Source organism: Trichosurus vulpecula, chromosome 1 (assembly GCF_011100635.1).
Source record: "Trichosurus vulpecula isolate mTriVul1 chromosome 1, mTriVul1.pri, whole genome shotgun sequence".
Lineage (NCBI taxonomy): Eukaryota > Metazoa > Chordata > Mammalia > Diprotodontia > Phalangeridae > Trichosurus > Trichosurus vulpecula.
This window is the reverse complement of record NC_050573.1, coordinates 197,824,188-197,850,006: the sequence shown is the minus strand read 5'-3', so window position 1 is coordinate 197,850,006 and position 25,819 is coordinate 197,824,188. Positions and strand designations below refer to the sequence as shown.

The 25,819-nt window shown below is 35.6% G+C and overlaps 1 protein-coding gene across 2 annotated transcripts in view; it reads left to right on the top strand.

Moving 5' to 3' along the window:
* ATP9B (ATPase phospholipid transporting 9B (putative)) overlaps nt 1-25,819 on the top strand; it is a 527,294-nt gene that overhangs the window by 360,274 nt on the left and 141,201 nt on the right. For both annotated transcript variants that reach the window (XM_036766185.1, XM_036766193.1), the window contains exon 13: nt 15,120-15,262. In XM_036766185.1, coding sequence (XP_036622080.1) covers nt 15,120-15,262 — 143 coding nt within the window. The remainder of the gene's footprint in view (nt 1-15,119; nt 15,263-25,819) is intronic.

Here is a 25,819-nt window from a genome sequence, read left to right as displayed (position 1 = left end):
TAAATTAATGTACATTGCCATGACAGCAACATCTCACAAAGTACAAGATTGTCATGGACTTTCTCCTCTAATCATGCCTTGAAGACCATCATGCCCAAAGCTCTCTGGTGACAACCCCCTTTACATGCCTCTCAGTTCTTTCCCTTCCTATTTTGGAGGTGTCAGTTTCAACTGCATCATGGAGAACAGTAGGCATCAAAGGGCAAACAGCAACACTTCCATGTGTTCCTCAAGTGCCCCCCAACCTGATTAAAGTATAATTGGGAAATATTTAACAAAAATAAATGAAATAGAACACAGATAATATCAATATATGGTTTTCTAAGTCAATATGCATACCATGGGAATTCTTATGTAAGGTTTAGTGGTTCTAATTTCTATTTAAGTTTGATGCTGCTGCTTGAGGATAGGCAAGCTGCCCTATTTCAAGAGTTCAACTCCAACCACAGTCAGTCAATCAGCAAACATTCATTAATTGCCTACTATTTGACAGGCACTGTGCTTTGTACTGGGAATACAAATAAGAAAAAGACAGTCTCTGCCTTCAATGAGCTTACAATTTAATGAAGGAACTTACAATTTAATGCAGGTCTGCTGCTGTCCCCATTAGGGGGATGAGTACTCTTCTGATTTCTTTTGTTACCCCTTCCTGCTCTGTGCTCCCTTGGGTGTCTCCGGTTATGGAGTTAAGACCACAATCTTCCCTTAAGTTTGCCAAATACAAGGACCTATTGCTTTCAGCAAAGGCTGGAATACTTATTATACGAGATTCAGTGGACTCTAAACACATTAATGTTTTACTCTGACCGTTTTGCTCTTGTCCATGCAATGTTTCTTCCCTAATTATTAGCAAGCTCTGATTAATCTCCACCATCTGCCTTTACTCTTCCTACTCTGAAGTCCTTGAGCACTGCTAAAGGAAGCCACAAATCAGTGCTGATTGAGCACAATACATATTTAACTTTCTAACCTCAACTGAACTCTTGATGATTTTTATTGTCTCTGTTACAATCTGTTATTCTCCTCACATCACCTATTGCCAAAATACCTTACCTCCCACTTTCTTTTTTTTATCATTTTTTCATTTTCCATGACAGAGCTAAATTCCACACCTCTATCCCATCTCTTCTGGAACCTTTCTTCTTTAATCCTTTAATTCAGAAAGATTCCGCTTAACATTATATAGATAGGACTAGAAAGAACCATTGAAAACAAGAAGACCATATTTAATCAGTTGTCAAGTCTTTGTAATTTTATTTAAACTCTTTCTGGTGTCTGACTACTCCTTTCCACTCTCTTAGCCACCACCTTTTATTATATTAAAATAATAAATAATGAAATTATATTAAAATATATTAAAATAATAAATAATAAAATAACATTAAAACAGTTCTTCATTCTCTCCCCTATCCATTCATCCTTTTTATAGCTTGATTGTGATCTCATTCTGCTTTCTCTCTGCAGCTCTGCTTGGTTTCAATTCCATGAAACAGGATTCCCCAACCCCAGGTAGCACCTAGTGTTCCTCCCTCCCTTTTGTCTGTTGTCTTCCCGCATTACATTGTAAGCTCCTTGAGAGCAGGGCCTTTCTTTTTCTCATTTATATTCCTAGCACTTAACACAGTACCTGGCATGTAGTAGGCAATTGGTAAATGTTTATCGAATTGAATTCTCCCACTCAAAATACTTAAGTGACTCTCCATTTTTTATGAAATAAAATTGAAAAACCTGAACCTGTTATTCAAGGCCCTCTACAATTTGACCCCATCTTCCCTTTGTATTTTTATGTGCCAATTCCTTTCATTCATTCTAACTCCAAGCCCACCTAGATTATTTGTTCTTCTTTCACCTGTAAATAAGCTTCAGCAAGGAACCTCTTCTCTTAGGTTTACACTATCCACATTTATCACCCAATGTAGATCTGTTGACCCCAAAGAAATGAAGGACCTGAATATAATTTCGGAAAAGTAAGGATGATAAACCTCTAGAAAATACTGAATGGGAATAGGAAGGAGACCATAGTATACAATCGGATGGAAAACACAGAGGTGTTACATTGTTGTTTATGCATATACATACATATGCTGTGGACAGAGACTGGTTGGACAATGAACTGGGCTTAAATAGGAGAAAAGACTGGGTTGCATTTGCAAAATCACACAGTGCTTTTCATGACCCAAGCTTCCCACATGCAAAAAAAAAAAAAAAAACCAAGCCAGCCAACTTCTTAGCATCAGTATTTCTATTACATGGCATGTTATAACATAATACCCAAAGAATCAAAATTGTACTTCCTTTAAGAATTTAGATGCTATGTCATTTAGTTCATATGTGTTTAGTATTGATATCAGTTCATTTTCTATAGTACCTTTCAGAAAAACATGTGGTTTTTCTGTTTATCTCTTTTAATGTTTTTGCTGTTACTTTTTTATTTTTTGTTTTTATTTATTTTTAGTTTTCAACATTCACTTCCATAAGATTTTGAGTTCCAAATTTCCTCCTCCTCCACTCAAATCTTGTACATCATCTGTTGACCTTCTTTTGGTTTCATCCCCAGATACTTAAGATGAGTTGCCTTAATTAAGACTTTCACCAAAATTTTTGTAAATTTGTTTTTCATTTTACTAATTGTCACTATCTTTGAGGCTATACTGCCCATAATCTTAACAGTGCCCTCCATAATAAGTTTTTTAATGAGTTTATATTCTAAACTAATGTTGCCTTTGCTTGCTCTCCACACTGCAAGGAGATAAAATTTATGCTCCTGATATTGATTGTTAATTTTATTGGTTAAATTCTCTTACAAAATCTTGATAGAGTGTGTTGTTGCCTGTTTCTTTATCGACTTTCAAGCTTTTAGCATCAAAAGTTAATTTAAATGGCACAGGCTGGAGGTGCCTCATTTACATGACATGTTTATCCTTTTTTTTTTTTTTTCAATTTTGGTGTTGTTTTTTATTTTTGCTCAAATTGTAATATTCTACTTCTATATTTGAAACAGAATCTACTAACATATCAGACCAAGGGTCATTTATCCCTTTGCTTAAAGTCCTCAGGTGAAGGTCTATGAACAGAGGTAGCAATCCATTCCAATTCTAAATAATTCTAAATTTGTTTCCTTTAAGGTTAATTTTGCCTCATTTTCAGTCTATGTATTATTCCTGGTCTTGCCCACCGGCTGGTGGTGGTGGTGATGGTGGTGGTAATGGTGGTGGTGGTGGTGGTGATGGTGGTGATGGTGATGGTGATGATGCCATCATCATCATCCTTCATTTTTGAAGGGGATCAGTGACATTATGGGGTGATGGCTTGACTTGTGCATGAATTGTATTTAAGTGACTCAGTGTTGCACAAAGTTGTCAGCTTCACTCTCTTCCAGAGTTATCAAAGTCCAGTGGCAGGACAAAAGTCAGGATTACTGGTGGTGGCCTGAAATGCAGTGGATGACCAAGCAGAATAAGTCCAATCACCTTTGTACATGACAACCCTTCAAATGCTCGAAGACCATTATAATATTCCTTCAGAATCTTCTTTCCTCCAGGCTAAGAAGCTCCAGCCCCCTTTAACTCAAGGCCACCCTGGTTTCCTTCTTCCATAACTTCACCAGATTATCAATTTCCTTCCTAAAATGAGGTGTTTTAAACTGAACACACTATTTCAGATATCATCTGACTGGGACAAGGTACAGCATCACTTCCTTCCTGTTGTTTTCTCTGCCTGTCAACACACTAGCTTTTTTGCTTGCCATATTACTGTGTTTACTAAGATTAGTTTCTTAGTTCATTTAAAACCCAGATCTTTTTTCAGACAAATCACTGTCTAGTCAGGCTTCTCTCATCTTATTCTTGTGAAGTTAAATTTATTAAGATTAAATATAAGAATTTACATGAATGTCTACTAAATTTCTTCTTATTTGATTTGGCCTATTGTTTCATCCTGTCAGGATCTCTAGGCATCCTCTTCATGAATGTATCTTCCCTAGTTTTGTGTCATCTTCAGAATTTGAAAAGGAGGCAAGGTATGCCTTTATCCAAGTTCTGGTAAAAAATGTTAAGTAAGCCAAAGCCAAATAGTAAATACAAAGGACAATCTCTTAGGGATAGTCTTCTAAGTTGACCTACCAAATCAAGAACCATCCATTGCCTGTCTGTGAGAATATAATGTTTCATTTTTCAGAATATTATTTCGTGTTTGCCACTTTCTAGACCTTCCAACTCTCTTCTTGAAGAAAGTATTCATGATATAATCAGTATTAGGTTTGTGTATAATTTACAAGCCATTGACCTTATTTCTGAACCATATTTTCTAGCACTTTTTTTACCATGTATTAAAATATAGGCTGGCTTAATTTGAAAAGCATATTGGTATCTTCATAGCATTTCTCTGCCTTCTCATTGTGTAAAACATATATTTGCAGATATGCTACAATTATCTTTTTAGTGGGTTTGGTTTTGGCTTTTCTTGCGGGGGAGGGATTTTTTTCCATTTTTTTAATCTAATTATCATGCGCACTGCAATATCCTATGACCATCATGTTTCTTGTTGTCTTCAGAGGCACAATAAAGCCAGTTCTTCCCATTCTTTTATTTACCTATCTCTGAGCCACCTTTCCATTTAGCTTTTGTTTCCTGATTTCACTTATAATAAGAATGTCAAAATTTTGTATTAATTACCTCCAGTAGTGTGTTCATTACTTAGTTTCTGGGCAAGACTTCTACATTAGAGTACCAATAGTTAAGTTAATGTTACAGAAGATAGCAGAAGATTTGGAGCTTTATAAAACAGTAAAAAATGGGGAGGGGGAATAAACCTACATGAAAAACAACTGTGCAAGATAATCCTCAGAGCATTTTAAAATTAAATCAGGACAATAAATATGTGTTACATTTGAAAAGATTTGTCCGCATTTCTATAATGATCTCTTTTCATTATTAATGACAGTAAAACAACCCGATCTGGACTCTTAATATCTAACATTCCAGTGAGCTATATGATGAAGTGTCAATGATACCTAAGAAGATAAGATTAAGAAAAGCAGCTAGACTAAACCAAGTACACAACAAAGAAATCCATGTCAGAAGCAGCATAATTTGAAAGCTAGAGTGTTTCATCTTTAGTCTATATCAGAGGTGGAAAGATAAAGGACTAGAAAATATCACAAATGTCATTACCCCAGAAATTGACCAAGAGGACATCAGTAATTGATGATCTATTTATCTCCTCATGTACCAGGCACCTGAATAGCTCACAGGCACCGTGAATAGAATAATGTCTCTGGAGTCAGGGAGACTCGAGTGGAAATCCAGCCTCAGATACTTACTAGTTGGGTGACCACAGGCAAGTTAGCTCCTGCCTCTGTTTCGTCAGCTGTAAAATAGAGATAATAATAGCACCTATCTCATAATAGTTATGAAGATCAAATGAAATATTTGTAAAAATCACTTAGTATAGTACCTGTCAAAGAGCTGGCATTATATGATTGCTTATTTCATTTTGTCCCTTCCTGCCCTTAATTAGGATGCTCCACACACTTATGGATGGTATCTTGATGAAAATATGAGAAAGAAACGTGGGTCGGCATATACCATTTTTCATGACATATGACATTACTATACCGAAAGATATAGAAAATGCAAATCACACATTAATCATACACTAAAATATTTGACTTGATAGACCAGAATATAACCTTAAAGGCTCACCTCAACCAACCATGCATTTGTCAAGCTTATGGAATATTGCTTTGTAAATGAAATAACAAAGAATTTTCTTTAGTTTTCCTTTTACTTTTAATACAGTATAATGTCAAGTAAGACATAAAAGCAGGACGTGGATACTTGTCATAGGTATATACCATTGTAAAGTTGGCTATCTTGCATAAAGGCCAAATGGAAGGAAGCCTCAAAGATAACAACATCCTTGGTATGTTCTTTGTAGAAGTATCTATATATGGATAAATATCTATATTTCTATACATACACACACATACACACACTATGTGTATATATATATATATATATGTATATGTGTGTGTATATATATATATCCACATATATATGTATATACACGTAGTACCTCTCTATAGTTGGCAGGGTTATATAGTACTGTGCTGTACTACAATCTCCAAATAATTTTTTAAATTTCAGGTGAATCAAAGAAAAACTGAAGAAATGTATGATGCTGCAAATGTGAAGCAAATTACTAAAGATAATTTGTAGTAAAGAACTATCATACAATATATGTATAATCATAAAAGTAGAAGCAAAAGTTAATATACAGACAGGAGAAGAGCTGTGTTATACCCAAGTTTAAAAAGAGGGCCTCCAGTATGTTTGGTAGATCCTCTGTGGAAGATTTATAGGAAAATTGAGACAAGATATTTCCGAGGACAAGAGAATACACACTTGTTGACATAAAAGATCCTTTGAATTACTTCAGGTTTACAAATGAAAGAAAACTGAATAGAGAAGTGGTTTGCATGTATTCCAGCACTTAATGTATTAAGTAAGTCAGCTAGCATTTATCAAGTGTCTACTACATGCCAAGCACTGGAGATATAACAATAGCCAAAAATGGCAAAAAAAAAAAAAAAAACCAACCCCAGTCTCCATTTACAGTCTAATTGGAGAGACAACGTGCAAACAATGATATACCAAAAAAAAAAATGAAAAATAAATTGGGGGCATTCTCAGAGGGAAGGTGCTAAGATTAAGGAGGACTGAGAAAGGTGAGACTGTAGCCAAGGCTTGGTGGAAGCCAGAGCAGCTAAGAGGTGGAAATGAGGAGCAAGAGCCTTCTAAGCATGGGCGATAGCCAGTGAAAACAGAAGGAATCTTAGCTGGAGTATTATGTGCAAGCAACAAGTTAGGATTCAGAGTCAATTCTTATTCAGAATTTACCATTCATTTTTAAATAATTATTTTCAGCTATCAAGCATCTATTTTTATTTATCCTACCTACCTCTGCCTTTCCCTCCTCCCTTCCCCCGCGACCATGAGAAAACCCTTGTAGCAAATAAATGTAGTCAAACAAAACAGATTTCTATATTTGCTATGTCCAAAATTTTATCTTATTCTGCATATTATTATTCCCTATCAGGAATTGGGCAGCATTCTTCATCATTCTTTTGGTCCAGAGTTTTTTGCACTATACCACCCTTGGATGTATATAGAACAGTAACATTTTATCTCATTTTCCTCCAAAATAACTTTTAAAAAGAGAGCTTAGGTTTCTTCTAGGATGTGCCTTTGGCAAGATTTTGTTGTAGAGGAAATTTGTGTTTGGCAAAGAAGAGTAAAGCATTTATTGTTTACAGTGTGCCAAGCACTATGCTAAATGCTGGGGATACAATTATAAAACAAATAAGCAAGATGGACCCTGCCCTCAGAGATTACATACTAATTGGAGAGGAAAATACTTCAAAAGGAGCAAGAAGGGATGTGGAGAGGAATATGGCAAAGTTTAGAAATGCCAGGTCTTGGTTCTGGGCAAGATAAGATGAAGATAACCTATCAGAGCCCAGAGTTCCAGGGCACAGCCATGAATCTCTGGTGTTAAAGGGGATGAAGAGAATGACCAGAGTACAGGCAATATTGTTCGGGAGTTGACCTTACTGTAGTCTTCTCCATTTCGACTTCCTAACTCCTCGAAATCCCAGGACCACACAGTAGTCTCCTTTATGATTTTACTGAGTAATTCCTACTATAGTGCAGTTATCCCCAACCTGACCTTCTGTAGGGTAGTTTCTGCCCTGCACTAGATCTTTAACTTATTTCTGCTAATACGAATTACCAGTCCAACATCCCATTCCTTTAGAGGCTAGTGAAGAAGGACTCTTTATGGTAGGACTTTAGGCACCATGTAAGATAAGCAAATGAATGGAGAAGATTGCGGGGGGAGGGGGGAAGAAGACATTAAGCATCCCTCTAATGATATAGTGTGGGCCTCTGTGTGAGGTTTATTTTGCCTAGTTCCTAGTGCCCAGGCAACTGGGATATTTTGATGGCAAGATAGATCAGCCTTGAGGCACTTGTAAGCATAACACTGAAGAAATAGCTGTGCAAAAATATCAAACCCTAATGGACCACACCTGTTTGTTAATTCCCACTCTGAACTTAAATTTTTCACAAATGAAAGTAAAACAATTCTCCCATCATTTCTTCTCATCCCTTTTCTCTCTGCTTTTTTCTTAGCTCTCTTCATCTTCTATCTTTCCTCCACCCCTACCTTTCTATTCTGTTGTTTTTGCTGTCTCTTTGTTAGAACTTTGAAGGAACTTTAGGAATCCTTAGGGATTGGGGATCTAATTCAGGGATCCTTAACTTGAGGTCAGTAAACTTTTTTTTTTAAATTCATTATTACTTTTTAATTGACAACTGTATCTCAATATAGTGGGTTTCCTTTTTAGTCCTATATATTTTTTGTCCTATTTAGTCCTGTATATTTTTCATTCTGAGAAAGAGTCCATAGGCTTCACTAGACTGGCACAAGAGTTCATGACAAAAAAAAAAAGTTAAGAACCTAATCCAACCCCTTCATTTTACAGATGAGAAAACTCTGGGTTCCAGGTTAAAGGAATTACCTAAAATCGAGGGTAGAAAGTAGCAGAGCCAATGTTGGACTATTTTCTTTTGATTCCAAGTTCAGTATTCTCTCTGCTTTTATACGTCTTTCAAAGGTGTTTTCAAGTCTGTAATACAGCCACAATCCCAAAATCCAGCCAATTTTTATTTGGCTACTCTCCCTTGAGCCAGATTACCCCTCAATAGTCCTTTTAGCCTTATGGTTCTATTCTTTTTCATGGAAAGCTTCTTATTTCATTAATTGAAACTTTTATTTATAATGGTTTCTATTTCCTTTGCTTACTTGAGGCTACCCTAAAAATAAATCTTATTTATGGAGGTGTGCATGTGTATTATTTCAGGCAGATTCATTTCCTGAGGAGATTCTTAGGCATTTTCTAGAAAAGCATTCAGGGATTTTTTTCACCTGGTAGGGTTAAAGGCAGTAGGTTTAATTATAATAAAATTAGTGTTTAAATGTAGCAGGTACCATGGGGCTTAAATGTGATGTATGCTGTATATTTTAAGAGGACATATTTAGGTTTATTTGACCTTCAGTGTAGTGTCTTTGAACAGCTTTTTAGCACCAGAATTCAACTTTCTCACATCAGGAGTCATCAGTGAGATCCAAATATGGACAGGTTAGTCTCTTCAGTCCTATTCAATATCCTTTAAAACAGAATTTCTGCTCTAAATTTTTTTATTCAAGTTTCAAAATGTTTTCTTTCTATGTTCAAGCATGAAATACATCAGAGTAAATTTCCAATCAAATTCTGATCTTTATGAGTTTTGTAGTGCTGAGATCTGGTTAAGATAGTTGAGTTAATATATTGTGTGGTATAGGAAAAAAAAAGACATCAGTGGTTAACTGGCTCTGAATAACTTTTCCACCTTGTTGTTGTTTGTCTTTTGTTCTTTAGAGGACTGTGATATCAGAGAGATGATGCCATGACATGCAAGTGAATTGGAGTTAAGTGAGGGGGGAGGGGTGTACAAAGTCACCAGCCTTATTTTCTCCTCTAGAGCCATCTGGGTCCAGTGGCTAGACATAGATCAGGAGAACTCCTGATGGCCTAGGATGCAATGGAGAACCTTGGCCTTTTCAAGCTAAGGTTTTTAAAAGGTCTCAGTTTGACTGAGGCATTGCCCTTTAGTGATTAAGACTTAAGAAATGAGGCAGAGAATGGCCTCTGTACCTAGTCAGATGGATAGATGGATGGATGGATGGATAAAAATATGAAAATAAATAAAATTAGTTTTAGAATTAAATTTTTTTAAAATCTCAATTTCTGGCTAAAACAGTAACAACAGCTATTTACATTCATTCTGAACCAGTCTAGGCTAAAACAGTGATCAAGTAGGGCTTGTTCCAAGACCTATTGTCTAAAAAAGTGTTGTTTATATTAGGGTTGCTAATTATGAACTTTAAATGTATCTCATATTGTGATTCATTGTGCCTGCTTATGAGTTTTTTTTGTAATAAATCAATTTGACTAACCTTGACTTAACTATCCTTCGTTAACCAAACTATTTAAATATAAAGTTACAAATAGAAGCCTAGCTTTTCCATTTCTCAGAAAGGCATAAAAATTCCTTAAAAGTAAAATTATGACAGTGAAGATGCTTTTTTTAGGGTTTGAACTCAGCAGAAAAAGGGTACTATTTTTAAAAATATTTGTTCTTTCTTATTGCACAAAATCAAAGAAGATATCAAGTATCCTCTTGCCTATTAATTAACAAGCATTGTTAAAGTACCTACTATATATCAAGGACTATGCTAGACCCTGAGGATACAAAGACAAAACCAATGTTCTGAGTTGAAGGAAAAAGATATTTTTCTTACATTATCTTTTCAATGTGTTGTTGAGTAAATTTAAAAGTTGTAACTTTAAGAAAATCAAATGCCAAATGATTAGACTTAATTTTCATCAACAAAGACATTTAGTCCCAGTTGCAGTATCTTTATAACAGGGCCTAATGCTTTAAACCGTGTGCCAGGTATGTCTCACCGATCTTCTGTATAATGAAAGACATTATTTATTTTTAACATACTGTGAAATAAGAAAGTCTTGTAGCTTCTGGTGCCACTGCTACTAAATAGTATTTCTTTGTATACCCACTGTGATGTTTAGTCTTTTAGATATAGCTTTAATTATCTTCCTTCGGTATGTACTTTGGTTGTACTATTCATTTGTTTCACCATTATGTTTGAGTTCTAAATAGCGAAGATATATTGAGATGCTTTCAAATTTCTGCTTAACTGTCACTCTACAATCTTCCCGACTAGTTGCATTTGTCCTGTGACCGATTAAGGTACAGTCTGAGACAAATAAATCCAATTCTCATTATTTTACCTTTTCTTCTGTACTAAATTATACTAACTTTTCTGTGGTCCCTTTACTGACCTGGACATCTTTCCAATTTTATATCATGTTTAAATGTGCATTTTCCATATTATTGTCTTCTCTTTTATTGATGGAATAAATAAGATTGCACGCAGTTTAAACATATTTGAATTGTTGCATATGACATTCCCATCTCCCAACTCTGTACCTTTTTACTGACTGTCCCCCATGCCTGGAATGCTCTCCCTCCCTACCTCCATCTTTTGACTTCCCAAGCTTCCTTCAATACTCAGCACAAATCCTACCTTCTAAACAAGGACTTTCCTGGTTTTGCCCTACCCTTGCCCTCTTTACAGTAGTTTGCTAGTTGTTCCTTCCCTCAGATTACCACCATTGACTGTATATAGCTTATATTTACATAGCTGTTTGTATATTGTCTCATTAGAATTTGAGCTTCTTGAGGGCAGGGACCATGGTTTTCTTTGTGTCTCCAGCTCTCAGCCCCAATCTTTTTAATGTTGTCGTTGTTTGTCCTTTGTTGTCAAAGAGACCATGACATCAGGAAGGTGATGCCATGACTTGCAAGTGAATTGAATTGAAGTGAAGGAGGGCTGTGCAAAGTCACCAGCCTCCCTCTGTCTCCCAGAGCCATCTGGGTCCCTTTTTAGCATACAATAAGCACAAAGATACAAAGTTAATACTAATACCAAGTCCTCCTTCCAGAAGATGGGATACCTATAATACATGCTCTGCATTTATATTTATCAGAAAATTGTAGAGCTGAAAGTTTCCACACAAGTCACCTGGCTGATTTCCCTGACTGAAGACAATATAATGCTTAAGCCATTCAAGAAGAAAGATCTCTTATCTGTCTGTCTGTACCTCTTTCTCTCTTTCAAAAGAATATGTGTATACATTCTCTATTTTAAATTTCCAGAGGAAGAGATTCTTCAACCTTTAGCAATAATAAATTCTCATTTTTAACAACCTTTATTGTCACAAGGTTTTTTTTTTTTTAGCTCAAATCCAACCTACTAAAACCTGTCTTCTATTTTTTTCCTTATAAGAAAGAAAACACTTGGTCAGCATGTTGCCTATACTTAGAAACTGTCAATAAGTTACCATCCCAAGAGCTCTGCTTCTTCCTTTGTTAGGCTGCCACTCTTAAATCAGTTTGAAGCTTCTCTGCCTCTTCTGTCAGGGATACCTGCATTCCTTTTAGGTTATGAATGTCCAAATTAGCCTTAGCATTCTAGTGTCTGACTAATTGCACATTTTCTGCAGAGAGTAAGGTAAGGGTTATATTTTTTTTTCCCTGACCTACCCTAAAAAGTCATATGTGTTATATACTTGTCAAAAAATATACTGTTGTGATGGTTGTTGTTCATTTGTGTCCAATTCTTTGTGACCCCTAATGGAGTTTTCTTGGCAGAGATACTGGAGTGGTTTGCCATTTCCTTCTACGGGGTTAACTGACTTACCCAGGATTAGATAGCTAGTAAGTGTCTGAGGCCAGATTTGAACTCCTGAAGATGAGTCTTCTTGACTTCAGGCCTAAATCTCTATTTTCATTGTGCCACCTAGCTGCCCAAAGATATCCTGAGCAAGAAGTAAGTCAGTCCCTGTTGAAAACATAAATTAGAATATAAAGCCACTGCAGCCATTTTCATGCCCTTCTACCATAAAATAATAATCACCTTATATTGTTTACCTTTATTTAGTAAGGTAGACAAATTATAATAATACCTCTCCTCAGGCTGTCCATTGTGTTCAATTTAGGTTACAGAAGACTGATTTGTAATTGTTGTCCAGGTGAACATTTAAGTAGAATTTGTGGCATCTTTAACTCTTCTATGCCATAAGGATAGATAATAAACTTAGAATAAGTATGGATTTTAGTCTGTACTTAAACCTCATAATCAGTTTTTTACCATAAGATTTTCTTCATACTTTATTAATAAGATGAGAAGGAAATAAAAATGATTTACTGGCATCCAGGCGAGCTATAGTCTTCCTTGTCTGTTATTTATTGTACTATTATTGTAAAAGAATATTGATGGAAAATATGTAATCAGTAAGATATAGTCAGTAAAATGTAATAATCTAGGGGAATGTGAGCTTCTTGAAGACAGCAATTGTTTTTGGTTTTGTGTCTCTTATCCCTAATGCAAGCAAATGCCTGGGATATAGAAGGCACTTAAAATGTTTATTAAATGAGTAAAATGATTAATTAGAATTTTATTGTTCTAAGTATAGGACTACTGCAACTTAGCTGATGGGCAGAAAAAGAAACATTTTTAATAGTATATTTAATAGCACCTAAGGAATTATTCAATTTAAGAACTGAAGGAATCTTGGAGAACTCTATTCCAATCTCCACATTTTGTGAATGAAAAAACCAAGGCCGTGAGTCCAGGTTAAATACCTTGCCCAAGGTCAAACAGACAGATAAAGCCTGGAATTAGAACCCAGACTCTCTAATTCTGAATCCAAAGCTTTTTGTAGTAAGCTGTGCTTCCACTGACTAGATTTTTGAGCTAAAGGTAATGAAATATGTGTTAAGTTATAAAGACAGGTTAATGAAGTTAAAAAGATGAACTTTGGTAGCTCTTTTCTTACCCTTAATCCTTTTATTTCTGCCTATTTTATCTCAACTCTTTTTGAATACAGCCTGAGTTTTTCAGTGCCATTTATTAGTAGCCATTAAAGCTTAACATCTGGAAATTCCAACTTTGAGGGAGTACTTAACCCTCCCATACTCTCCATAAAGTTGAAAATGTGATTGCTTAGAGTCCATTGGATTTAACATAATTTCCTTAATGAGCTACAAGATATCTTTACCAATCTCAAAGTAAATGAAATAAAATCAGATACTATATGATGCTTTTATGTTTCCTACAAGAATAGAATGCTTGAAAATGAGTATCTTTGTTCTTTTTGCTATTGCTTTTTAAAAATATTGTTATTCTATATTTAGCCATAAAGTTAAGACTACTTCAGAGTGAATTGCCATCACAAATAACGTATGAAATATTAAAAGCTTACTTCAGTTTTTTTTTAAATCTTCTTTGAAAGCAACCAGAAATGTTTTTAATTTCCAGAGAATGGTTGCAAAACTGTGAACTCTTTCATACAGTTTCATGCCTGCCAGTTGCAGAATGTACAGCTATGTAGATTTTTTTTCTTTATGATTTCTGAATAAAAAATTCCAGTAGCATACCATTTTGGCAGTGATTCCAAGAGGTGAATGTTAATTGCCTCATTAGTAATGAGCTAATAGGAATCTTTTTACAGCATGTTTTAGAATAATTGAAATATATTTTATCCTTACTTTAGACCTTGTGTTCTGATATTCTGCCCCATTTTTAGTAGCAACATTTTATTAGGAGTTCCTATTATATTTTATAAAAGTCTTTCTTGACCATTTTTATAATATCCCACAGTGGTGACTGTGCAACATCATCAGATTAAGTCTGGAACATTAATTGTAACTAGCATTAACCTTGGATGGAAAAGAGGCTAAACAGCAATGTACTGTAAGAGAAAAAATAGTGGACTGGGAACCAGGGCATCTGAATTCTACTCATGTTTCTACCATCATCAATTCTCTGTATGATCTTGGTTAAGTCTTTCTCTGATTCCAAAAACTAAGCAATTAGACTATCAGGTGGGGAACCTCTATAGCCTCAAGGCCACATGTGGCCTTCTAGGTCCTTGTGTGCAGCCTTTTGACTGAGTCCAGGTTTTACAGAACAAATCCTTTTATTAAGCAGATTTATTCCGTGAAATTGGGATTCAGTCAAAGGGCCTCACTAGAGGGCCACATGCACATCTAGCCTCAAGGCCACAGGTTTCCTACCCCTAGTAGATATTCTGCAGGATCCCTTCTGTCCCCAAACCTCCACAATTTATAAGTAAATAGTACTAGATTTAATTTAAATCCTCAATGTTTTAGACCTAGTTAATCCAAATTAGGGAAACCTAAGGACTATCTGGTGAAGTGAAGAAAGCCTGAAGAAATACTTTGCTGCTCTATGAAGGTCTTCATATAATTCAGCTTACTTTAATGTCCATAAATAGCATCATATATTCATTTCAACATAAAGCTAAAGACAAGTGTTATATAAACCTATTTCTACATTAAAATTTAGAATGAAAAGAATCCTATCTGTATATGTGCAATGATAAATTATATTGTGGGTTTGTTTGGCAGTTTGCGTGTGAACTTGGATATGGGCAAAGCAGCCTATGGATGGATGATTATGAGGGATGAACATATTCCTGGAACAGTTGTCCGAACCAGTACAATACCAGAAGAACTTGGACGTTTAGTTTATTTGCTAACAGACAAAACAGGTACTATGTTTAATCATCTTTTATTGATTTGGGTAAACATTCAATCAGCCATCATCATACTGTAATTATATGCAAACAGTAGATTGATATGATGTTATGTTTAACATTTTCCAGCTTTATTCAGGTATCATTTGTAGATTGTTTGGGGTTTTGTTTTTTATTTTTGTTTGTTTTAGCATTTTGTGTCACCTTAATCTAAATCACTCCCTACAATTCACTTCTACAAAGAACTTCACAAATTTTTCAAATCAAGTCAGCATATTATTTGCTACTTAATACAAAATTGAGTACAGGGGAGAATAGCAAAAGGTGTATTAGAAAACATGACTCAGATTTCAGTTAATAGAAAGCAAAGGCTTATAGACTACTCAAAAATCCATGCTGTATATCATGAATAACTTCTTCCCTAAGAAAGTCAGAAGGTACTGAACAACATGACAAAAATTTGAGGAGAAAGTATCTTAATAGACATGAAACTACTAGTTACTCAGTGGGAGTTATTTCAAAATTAGCTCTCTGTGTACAATTAGACCATCAACTAATTGGAACAATGGCAAGTTTCTATCTGACCTATTCAGAAGAACAATAAAAAAAGTAAGTTGAAAACAGTAAAGATACTGACTTTACCTTAAAACCTACAAAAGCTCCACCAGTATAAATCAGTCATCATAACGAGAAGGACTAAAGATCACAGAAAACAACTTATCCCGCAAACCTGTATCTCCTTGCCAAGCAGAAAGCATAAGACCCAAGATTTATTTATCACTACAAAAGATCATGGTGGATATTAAGAGCAGTATTTCCTTAAAATAGCTTTAGCAGGGAAGCAGAAAGGAGTCTACAGAAATCTTGGCATGAAATCATCTTGAATTATATCATCTAAAACACATTAATAGATGAAACTGACAAGAGTACATTAAGTTTATTATTGTTTCTATAAAAGTCTGTTTTCATCTTGTCTTTATCAGAAGCAACAGAGAAACCATCATATTTAGACCCTAATAATTTAGTCTGCAGCATACTAGAAACTTGAAATGACACTTTATGAAAATCACAAAAACTACTGGACCAGGGGCAGCTAGGTGGTGCAGTGAGTAGAGCAGTGGCCCTGGAGTCAGGAGGACCTGAGTTCAAATCCAGCCTCAGACACTTGACACAGTTACTAGCTGTGTGACCTTGGGCAAGTCACTTAACCCCAATTGCATCTTTTATGCATATGTTAAAGTCACATGAAATTATTTTTCAATGGCACCAAAGGAAAAAGACTTTGACCCATTTGTTTATTAATGTCAAAGGAAACCATAAGCAAAATTTGTGTTTGATATGGATTTTTTTTTGCCTTGGTCATGGAGAATGTCTTGTGCAAATAGAAAAGGTCCAAATGGAAAGTGAGATTCTCTGTAGATAGTAGCATAGATAGATAGTAATCATTCAGATATACTCTTTTGTACATGTCCTTGTTCTGACTGTTTCAAACCCTTCAGGATAGTAGGGCTTTCTCAGTGAGATCCATAGTTACTCAAGATATCTACAATAATCCATAAAGGAAAAATTAAATGCACTAAAAAATGTCTCTTCTTCAGACCATGACATACAGTTAAATGAACAGTCCATGGAATTAGAATAATCAGCATGTATATAATAATAATGGTGGTAGTGATGGCTATATACACATATACGTATATATGTATATATATATATATACACATATATATATACATATAAACATTTTAAGGTTTGCAAAGTACTTTACATAAATTATCTCATTTGATTCTTACAACATCCCTGTGAGGTAGGTGCTGTTATTATTACCATTTTTACAGAGGGGGGGAACTGAAACAGAAATGGGTTAGAAGACTTGCCAAGGGTCGCACAGAAAGCAAGCATCTGAGGCAGGATTTGAACTTGGGGCTTCCTGATTCCAATTCCAGCATTCTTTCCACTGTGTGACCCAGGTGCCTGTGTAATATCTGGAGAAAATGTAGTAAATGAACAAAGAGTTGGGCCCTAAACTTAATAGAAGGAAGCAAATTGGCTGGATTGCTTTGGGCAAGTTGTACAATCTTTCAGTGATCTTAAGATGCTCCTCACTGGAATAACTCAATGTCCTTACTATACCCATACCATGTTCCATTCCTTTTTCCAATGCTTAAAAATTTTAAGGAACGATGACTCTTAAGACATTAGCACACAAGAACTGAGTTCACAGTGATTCCCTTGAAAAAAAGATTTCCATCAAAAAATCCTTACCTTAACAAGCACAAAATTATCGTGAAGGACAGGACATAGATCAAGGAAGACATCACAGAAGGAATAGGAATACCATTTGAGCTGAATGGTGAAGAAAAGAGGAAAAATTCATGAGGTTCTGGTTGTAGGGTGGGAGATCAGTCCATTCCGTGCAAGAATACTATATATGTAAATACATGTCAGTAGGGATTTGAAATGAAAATGGGGAGTAAGTAGTCTAGTTATATGGAATGTAACAATAATAACTGACATTTATATCGTGCTTTTAAGCTCTCTACATATTTTATGTGCCTAATTTTACAAAAACACTGAAGAGGTTATCAAAGGTGTTTTACCATTTAACATATGAGGAAATAGAGCTCAGACTGGTTAAGGTACTTGCTTGTGGTCATTCCACTACTAAATGTGGGAGTTGAGATTTGAATCCACACATTTGAACCTGATTCCAAATCCAGTACACAGTCTACTACTCTCTACTTCCTTTTCCAAATGTGTTAAGGGGAATAGTGTGAAATGAAACTGGAATTATTTGTTTGAGCTAGGTTGTAGAAGGCCTTTAAAACCAAAATAAGTCAGTTTTTATTTTCTTCCTTAAGCAGTGAGAACTCACTGGAATTTTTTTAATTAAAATGGTCAGTTAGAAGGCTTAATAGTAGACATGAAGAGTGATGAAAATCTTAAATAAGGTGATAATACTGGGAATGAAAATGGAGGGATAAGAGATGGGATAGGAATCCTTGGAAGATGGTAGAGTGAGAGATATCTTATACCATAATCCTGCCCCACCAGGTCCCCCACAGCAAGTGTCCCAAAATAATGCAAAATGACAGGAAGAAAAAACTGAAAGAAATATGGTAGATGGTGGGTTTTTTTTAAATAGGTTTGAATGATGCAATCTGTCTTTATATCACAGTAATTTTACCTCCTCCAACACACATCCAACCTTATCCCCATTGAAACTTCCCTTGTGAGGAAGCAAACTAATTAAGCAAACTTTTAGATAGTGACTGGAACTGACAGTGTATGCAATATTCCATCGTGTTAGTTCCATTTCTTTCTGTTGTATAAGGTAAATGGATATTTCATTATATGTGCTCTTAGGACCTTGAATGTTTCTTCAGTTATTTAGTTCAACTTCCTTTTAATGATCTTTTCATTTACAATGTTATAGTCTTTCTGTGCATTTATCTTTTGATTCTGCTTGTACTATTCTGCATCACCCAAACAAATCTCACGTTTCTCTGAATTTTTATTTATCATTCTTATTACACAATATTTTGTTATATTTATATAGTTGTGGATTTTTTTTCCTTTCCCCAATTGATGAGCATTCAGTATGTTTCCAATTCTTTGCTACCAAAAAGTGTATTGCTGTAAAATTTTTTGGAATACAGTAAACCTAATTTTCTTTTTAAATTCCTTGGTCCGTAAGGCCGGAAGTGGTATGAAAGTCAAAGGATGTAGGCAGTTTAATTGCTTTTCTTGCAGAATTAGATATGGTTATCCATAACAGTTAAGAGTAGTTTTTAGTTCCATGTACAATAATGCATCAATGTGCCTATCTTCCATAATCCCTCCAATAGTTATTGTTCCCATATTTTGCCAATTGCATAATGTGAAATAAATTTCAAAGTTGTTTTAATTAGCATTTGTTATAAATGTTTTGCATCATTTTCATATTGTTATTTATAGTCTGCAATTATTTTAACAATAGTTCGTGTTCTTTGACCATTTATTTATTGGAGATTGGTTCTGGATGTTGAATATTTTGTCTATTTCCTATATATCTTGCATATTTATATTTTTATTAGCATTATTCGATGCAAATGTTATTTCTATTCTACAGTTACTTTTCTATTTGTCTTAGTTGATTTTGTTTATCTAAACCTGTTTTTAATGTATGTTGTTAACATTATCTGTTTTGTCTTTTATGATCTTCTCTATCTCTTGAGAATTGGTATGATATAGTGAGCAAGTATGAGACAACATGGGAGAATTTCAGGGATACCGCTAAAGCCCTCTTTACTGGACTTGATGGCACAGTGTATAGAGTTCTGGACCCATGAAAATAAAATAATATATTTGTAAAACACACTGCAAAACTTAAAGTGGTGTATGAATTCTAGTTATTATTATTGTTAGGAGAAAAATTATATCTCTGAAAGCAAAAACATTAGCAAAACAGAAATGATTAATGAATTGAGTATGCATTTTAAAAAGTAAGAAAAATTTTAAAACACAAATAAGCTTGGGGGGGGGAATTAATAAAAGGGAAACCAGATGGACTGTGGAATCAATAAACAAAATTAAAGACTGGTTCTTTGAAAAAGAATAATATTGTCAATTAAACCTAAATCATATAAACAAAAATAATCATGTAAAAGATAATGGTAATAATAAGATGGCAAACAAAAACTTATACAGCACAGTCAAGCAAGCCTCAGAGGAAAATTGTTATCTCTGTAAACTTTATTCACAAAGTCTGAGGAAACAATTACAAGTACATTAACAAAACATAGAAAATTAAATGAGAAATAAAAAAACTTGAAAATAAAAGTTTTGTAACTGACAAAAGAGCTAGATTTTTTTAAAAAAAGTAACAAAATGGATCAATTAACAGCTAACAATCAAGAAAAAAAATCAAATTAGTAAGATTTTAAAATTCAAAACATGAATTTACAGTGTATACAGGGTGTCCAAAAAGTCTTAATGCAAGTAAAGCATGTAACTGCGCTAAGACTTTTGAACCATTTTTTTAAAGATAATTATCAGGAACTATTATATTCAAGTAGCTTCTAGAAAAACTGAGAATTTAAAATGGATCTATGATCTCTTCAATTTAGGAGTTCCCTCCAATTATGCAAGTAACAGCCCTGTCATGCCTGAGCATCCAGTACAGCTCTTAGCTATGTCTCAAAAGTTTGCTACAGGAAGTCCACCCAACATGCTGAAGACCTCCCTTGACTTCTCTTGAAATCATAAGGGTACCAGTGGAGCATTCTTGACTGACCACTTGTAACATGTGACCAACCCAGTTTTTTCTTTCCCATACAATTCTCTTACTATTCTTCAGAGTTCCTCAACAGATATATGTTAAATTCTCATCAAACTCCTTCCATTGCTACCTGTCTTAGACTCATAATTTGTTTTTCAGAAGCAATGGAATGCCAAGTTTCACTGTCTTACATCAGATCTTTACTGTTATAGAAAGCTTAAGGTCAGTAAAAGTGTTTTGCAGATTTTTGAGAGCAAGTCAGACTACTCCACTGCTTCTTTTAAACTCTGAGCACAGTTCACAGAGTACCTAAAAGAAGAAGGAAGAGGAGAAGAAAGAAAATACTCAAACTTAAGAAATAGAAGTCCCTTAGATTTTTAAGTGAATTCTATCAAGTACACTGCCACACTCAGCTATATAAAACAAATATGGTCCTGATAACCAAAGCAGAAAAAGACAGGAATAAGCCAAAATCAGTAGAGGATTTAAATTTCACGTTCATAAGGATCACATATGCCATATATCCAGAAAATAACCTACTGTGAACAAATTGGATTCTTATAAAAACCGTAACAAAGTTCAACATAAAGAAAATAATTGGCATAATTAATCATATAAACCACTAAAGTATAAACAATATGATGGTTTTAATATATAAAAACCCTTTTATAAAATATGCTGTTGGTTTTTTATATTTTTTTAAAAGCCCTAAAAAGCATAAACATGGAAGAATCCTTTGGTATGATAAACAGTGTATATTCAAAATGTAGGGCTAGTTTCTAATATAGGAACACTATACTGTCTCTCATCACAAATTGGTATAAAGCAATGATAATTTCTCTCCCTGTTACTATTTGACGTTGTTCTACAAATGCTAGCTATAAGAGAGATAAGAACAAAAGTAATAATATGTAAATGTTGATTAAAATGAGGCAAAATTGTTTCTATTTTCAGATGATTTGATGATATACTTAGAAATTTCCCTAGAATAAGTGAAAATATTAATCAAGATGATTAATGGCTTCAGTAAAGTAGCTGGATATAAAATAAGTCCACAAAAAGTCAACATTTCCATACAGTACTAACAAAACCCAGAAATATGAGAATTCCTTTCAAAATGTGTACAAATGTTTAAAATATGTAGAAGAAAACCAAGCTAGACTTATAGAAATTTTCCATAAATAATACATATATGTGAAGAGATTGTCACTACTTTATGTCAATGTCAGTATAAAAAAATTGTATTAAGTAGTTTGCACCTTTAGTGCCAATCAAATCACCAGTCAAATATTTTTATAGAACTAGAGAAAGTAATAACAAAATTATTTTGGAGGAAAAAAAAAAGATATAGAATCCCAAGAGAAATAATGAGGTGATGTACAAATCAAGGAGTAATAGCATTACCAAATGTCAGACTATATTATAAAAGTCATAAAAATTTTGGTTTTTTTTTTTTTAAAGAAATTTTCATTCAGTGGAAATACAGAAGCAATTGATTGCAGTAGCCTATATATATTTGATAAATCTAAGAGCACAAATTATTATGATTAGGGCCAGAATATAAATTAGAAAGACTTCTGAATAAAGGTTTTCATTGTCACTTTGGAATTTGGAGTGTATGTGATTGCCTTGAGATCAGATCAGAGGTCTGGAGGATGATGAACAGACAGGAATGAGGGAAACCAGGAGGAAGGAATACTATGGAAGCAAGTGGAAAGAGGTTATCGACAAGGAGAGTGGTCATTAATGTCATTTTCCAAAAAGTTAAAGATAAATGAAAATTTAGGAAAGGTCACTGATCCTAGAATTAAGAGATCATGAATAACTGTAGAAAAAGTATTTCAGTAGAACAATGAAGTCAGAAACCAGATTGTAACGTTTTCCTTTGGGTCTCTGTATCTGTATTTACAAAGGGGACTGCCCCCTTTGATTTGTCAATGCATCGGAGATTTTGAGGAATGGAAACCTTAGAAAAGGGTAATGGGAACGCAACTTACATCAGCAATGATGTGTGAAGTCTTCAGATTAGTATAAGAAGAGAGGGAACTGCATGGGATAGATAATTGTGAAGACTTCACAGGGTGTGTCTAATGGAGAGGTTTTGGGATTTGGCCTTGTAATTTTGGAAGGCATGCCCTTACCCCCCCCCCCTCCACCCCCAGATGTTAGAAGATAATGAACTTCCTGTGAGCTATTTGTTCTCTGCTCCAGGAAGGGTCTCTCCTTCCCCCCCGACCCATCTCTTCTCCTAGACTTTCAGACGCCACCCTGGCAGTTGAGTTCTGATAGGTAAAAACCTGAATGAACCTGATCAATCTTGGTCCTCTGTGTAGTTTTCCCGCCTAGACTGTAAGCCCACCCCCCAGCCAATGGTGAGAAGGGATAGAGGTGGGTGGGAATCTTTTTCATTAAGACTATAAATTAAGGCAGTTTCCCTTTTACCTCGCCTCCTCCCTTATGGAGGTGTGCCCAAATCTTGCAAGGTTTGTAGAATAAATTTACTTTGTTTTCTCTTTAAAAAAAAAAAATAGAAACCAGATTGTAAGATGTTGAGGAGTGAGTGTGTCTGTATCTGTGTGTGAGTTAGTGAGTGTGTGTGAAGAAAGTAAATGTTGTGCATGCAAGCTCTTCTTGCTAGAAGTTGAGCTTTGAAGGGAAAGGAGGGAAAATATAGCTTTAGGGAATAGGAGGGTCAAGGAACAGCATTTTGTTTTTTGTTTTAAGATAAGGAAAATAGTGAATATCTTTACCAAACTAGACATTTTTATAGATCTTCATATGTGAATAAGCAGTTCTTTTTTCTAGACCTGTGATTTGATTTGTGTAGGGAAGTTTCAGTGTAGGAACACCTAAGTCAGTGCACATCAGTAACTCCTCTGTACCCTCTAATTTAATTAATCTTAATGCAGGGGCCTTCAAAGGTCAAGTGATTTGCCCCTAGTCACACAGGTAGTGTGTGTCAAAGTCATAACCTCTGGCTTCTGTATTCTAGGGCCAACTCTACACTATGCCATGTTACCTCTTATATTAATAAAAATTACTAGGTAAAAAAAAATTATAGGAGGTGGCACTTATTCTCAATTTCATATTCATTCCATTATTTCCATGGCATTTGCTGCCAAAGTTGCCATGTGAGTTGTACAGGGGTACAGATTAGAAGAACATCAGGGTGCTTTGCCATCTTTGGAGATTTTAGCTAATCCTGGGTTTTACTATCTGTTTCTATTTGGTTTGTGAGACCACACTTTCAGTATATTCTTTTCTTTCTAAAAGCCATCTATACTTAGTGCCTCCACTTCCTCTCCTCTCACTCTCCTCTAAACCTTCTGACTTGGCTTCTGGTCTCACCATCCAACTAAAACTGTCCTCTCCAGAATCACCAATGACTTATTAACTAACACACTTCATGGCCTTTTCTCAATCCTCATCCTTCCTGACCTCTTTCTGCAGTCTTTGACACTACTGATCACCCTTTTCCTTGGATATTTTCTTTCTATATTTTTGTGACAGTGATCTCTCATGGTTTTCCTCTTATTTGTTTGACCAGTCCTAAGTACCCTTTGCTGGTTTCTCTTCCATATCACTCTGACTAAGCATGAGTTGCCCCCAAGATCCTGTTCTGTGCCCCCTTTCTTCTCCCGCTATACGATCTCACTTAGGTTAATTGTCATCTCTTTATGATTCCCAGATGTTTATATCCAGTCCTAACCTCCAGTCTCACATTAACAACTGCATTTTTGGCATCTCAAATTGGATATCCCCTAGGCGTTTTATATTCAACATCTCCAAAATATAACTCATTTCCCTTCAAATTCCCCTTCTTCAAAAATTCACTATTACCAAGACAACAAGCGCTGTTTCTAAAGCTTTTCAAGGGTCACAACGTATTATATTTTATGTTCTTTAATGTATTACCGAGACAACATCAGCCTCCCAGCCACCCGGGCTTGCAACTTCAATATCATACTCAGCTCCTCACTCTTCACCCAGTATCCGCTGCTGCCACATCTCAGCATTTCTGCCTTGACCAGATTCCTCATGCTGTGCCCCCTTCTCTGCTCTGACGCTCTATTCCCTTCCCTATACCCTAGGATCCAGTGGCGTTAGCCTTCTTGCTGTGTTTCAACAATCCGGCTAGCAGCTGCTGTGGGGGTGAAAGACCAACACGAGCCCAACAACAAGCATGCTGCCAAAGCCCAGGCTCTTTGGATCTGCTTCGCTAAGGAAAGCAACGTTAAGGGGTTGACAAGCTTACTTTAATCCAGCATACAGATATCACTCACTTAGTTCAGGGGAAAAAGCCAGCACCCTGAACTGCGGAGCAAATACAAACAAATTACAAACATCAACAGACAAACCTTGCCTTTTTCAAATCCCAATACATAGTTACTAGAGTTTAACAAAGTCCCGACATCGAGTTACGAGCTGGAGGGCTCTTAGCTACAGCTGCCCGGAGTCTCCACATCAGCATACCACCAAAAGTGGGAGCCCTAAGCAAATGGCTCTGTCTTTCCTTTTTTATACAGTTTCAGACGTTATCAAGCGTCATCTGAGCGACCGGAACTTAGGTTCCTATGATTGGCTCTGGAGCCAGCACTTCCCCTTAGGACCCTGGGAGCTTCACATCCACATAGGCTTAGCAACTAGTAATTAGGGGTTTGGGGCAAACTTAGGAGCAAAGATCTAATCAGGCCTCCCTTAGTTAGCCCCACCTGGGTTGCTACCTTAGTTACCAATTCACGCCCACATAGGTTTAGCACCTAATAGGGTTTTGGGCCTGGGGCTTAGCACCTAGTAAGACTCAAAGACACTTAATCATTTTAAAACAGTAAGAAAGCCCCAACTTAATTGATATTACATGCTCCTCCTGTGGGAGAGACAGGAGGCAGTTTATATCAAGTGAGTCAAACTATTACCGCTGCGTCAGCCATTATTCCCCTAAGCTCCAAGTGGAAATAGTCCAGGACTCTGAAGCCAAGAGCCTTGGCAATAGTAGTGCTCCTCGGCCTACCAGTCCTGCCCCCATAGCCATCACCCTGGTAAGCAACTCCTGTAGAGAACGGACCAGCCAGTTGTGGACCAGCTTCTACAACAAGACAGCTTAGGTAAAGTAGCCAGGTATGAGGGGAAATGTACAGTCATACCATCACCTCCAACCCCTTCCCCCCACCTCAGTCACTACCTTCATTATGCTCAGATTGGAGATAGTCCGGAATTCTGAACCTATAGTCCTGCAAAGCCACCCCTGGGGAGATATGGTGGCAACTACTTCTAAAAATGCTATCTGAAAATGCTACTAAAGGCCCACTTAA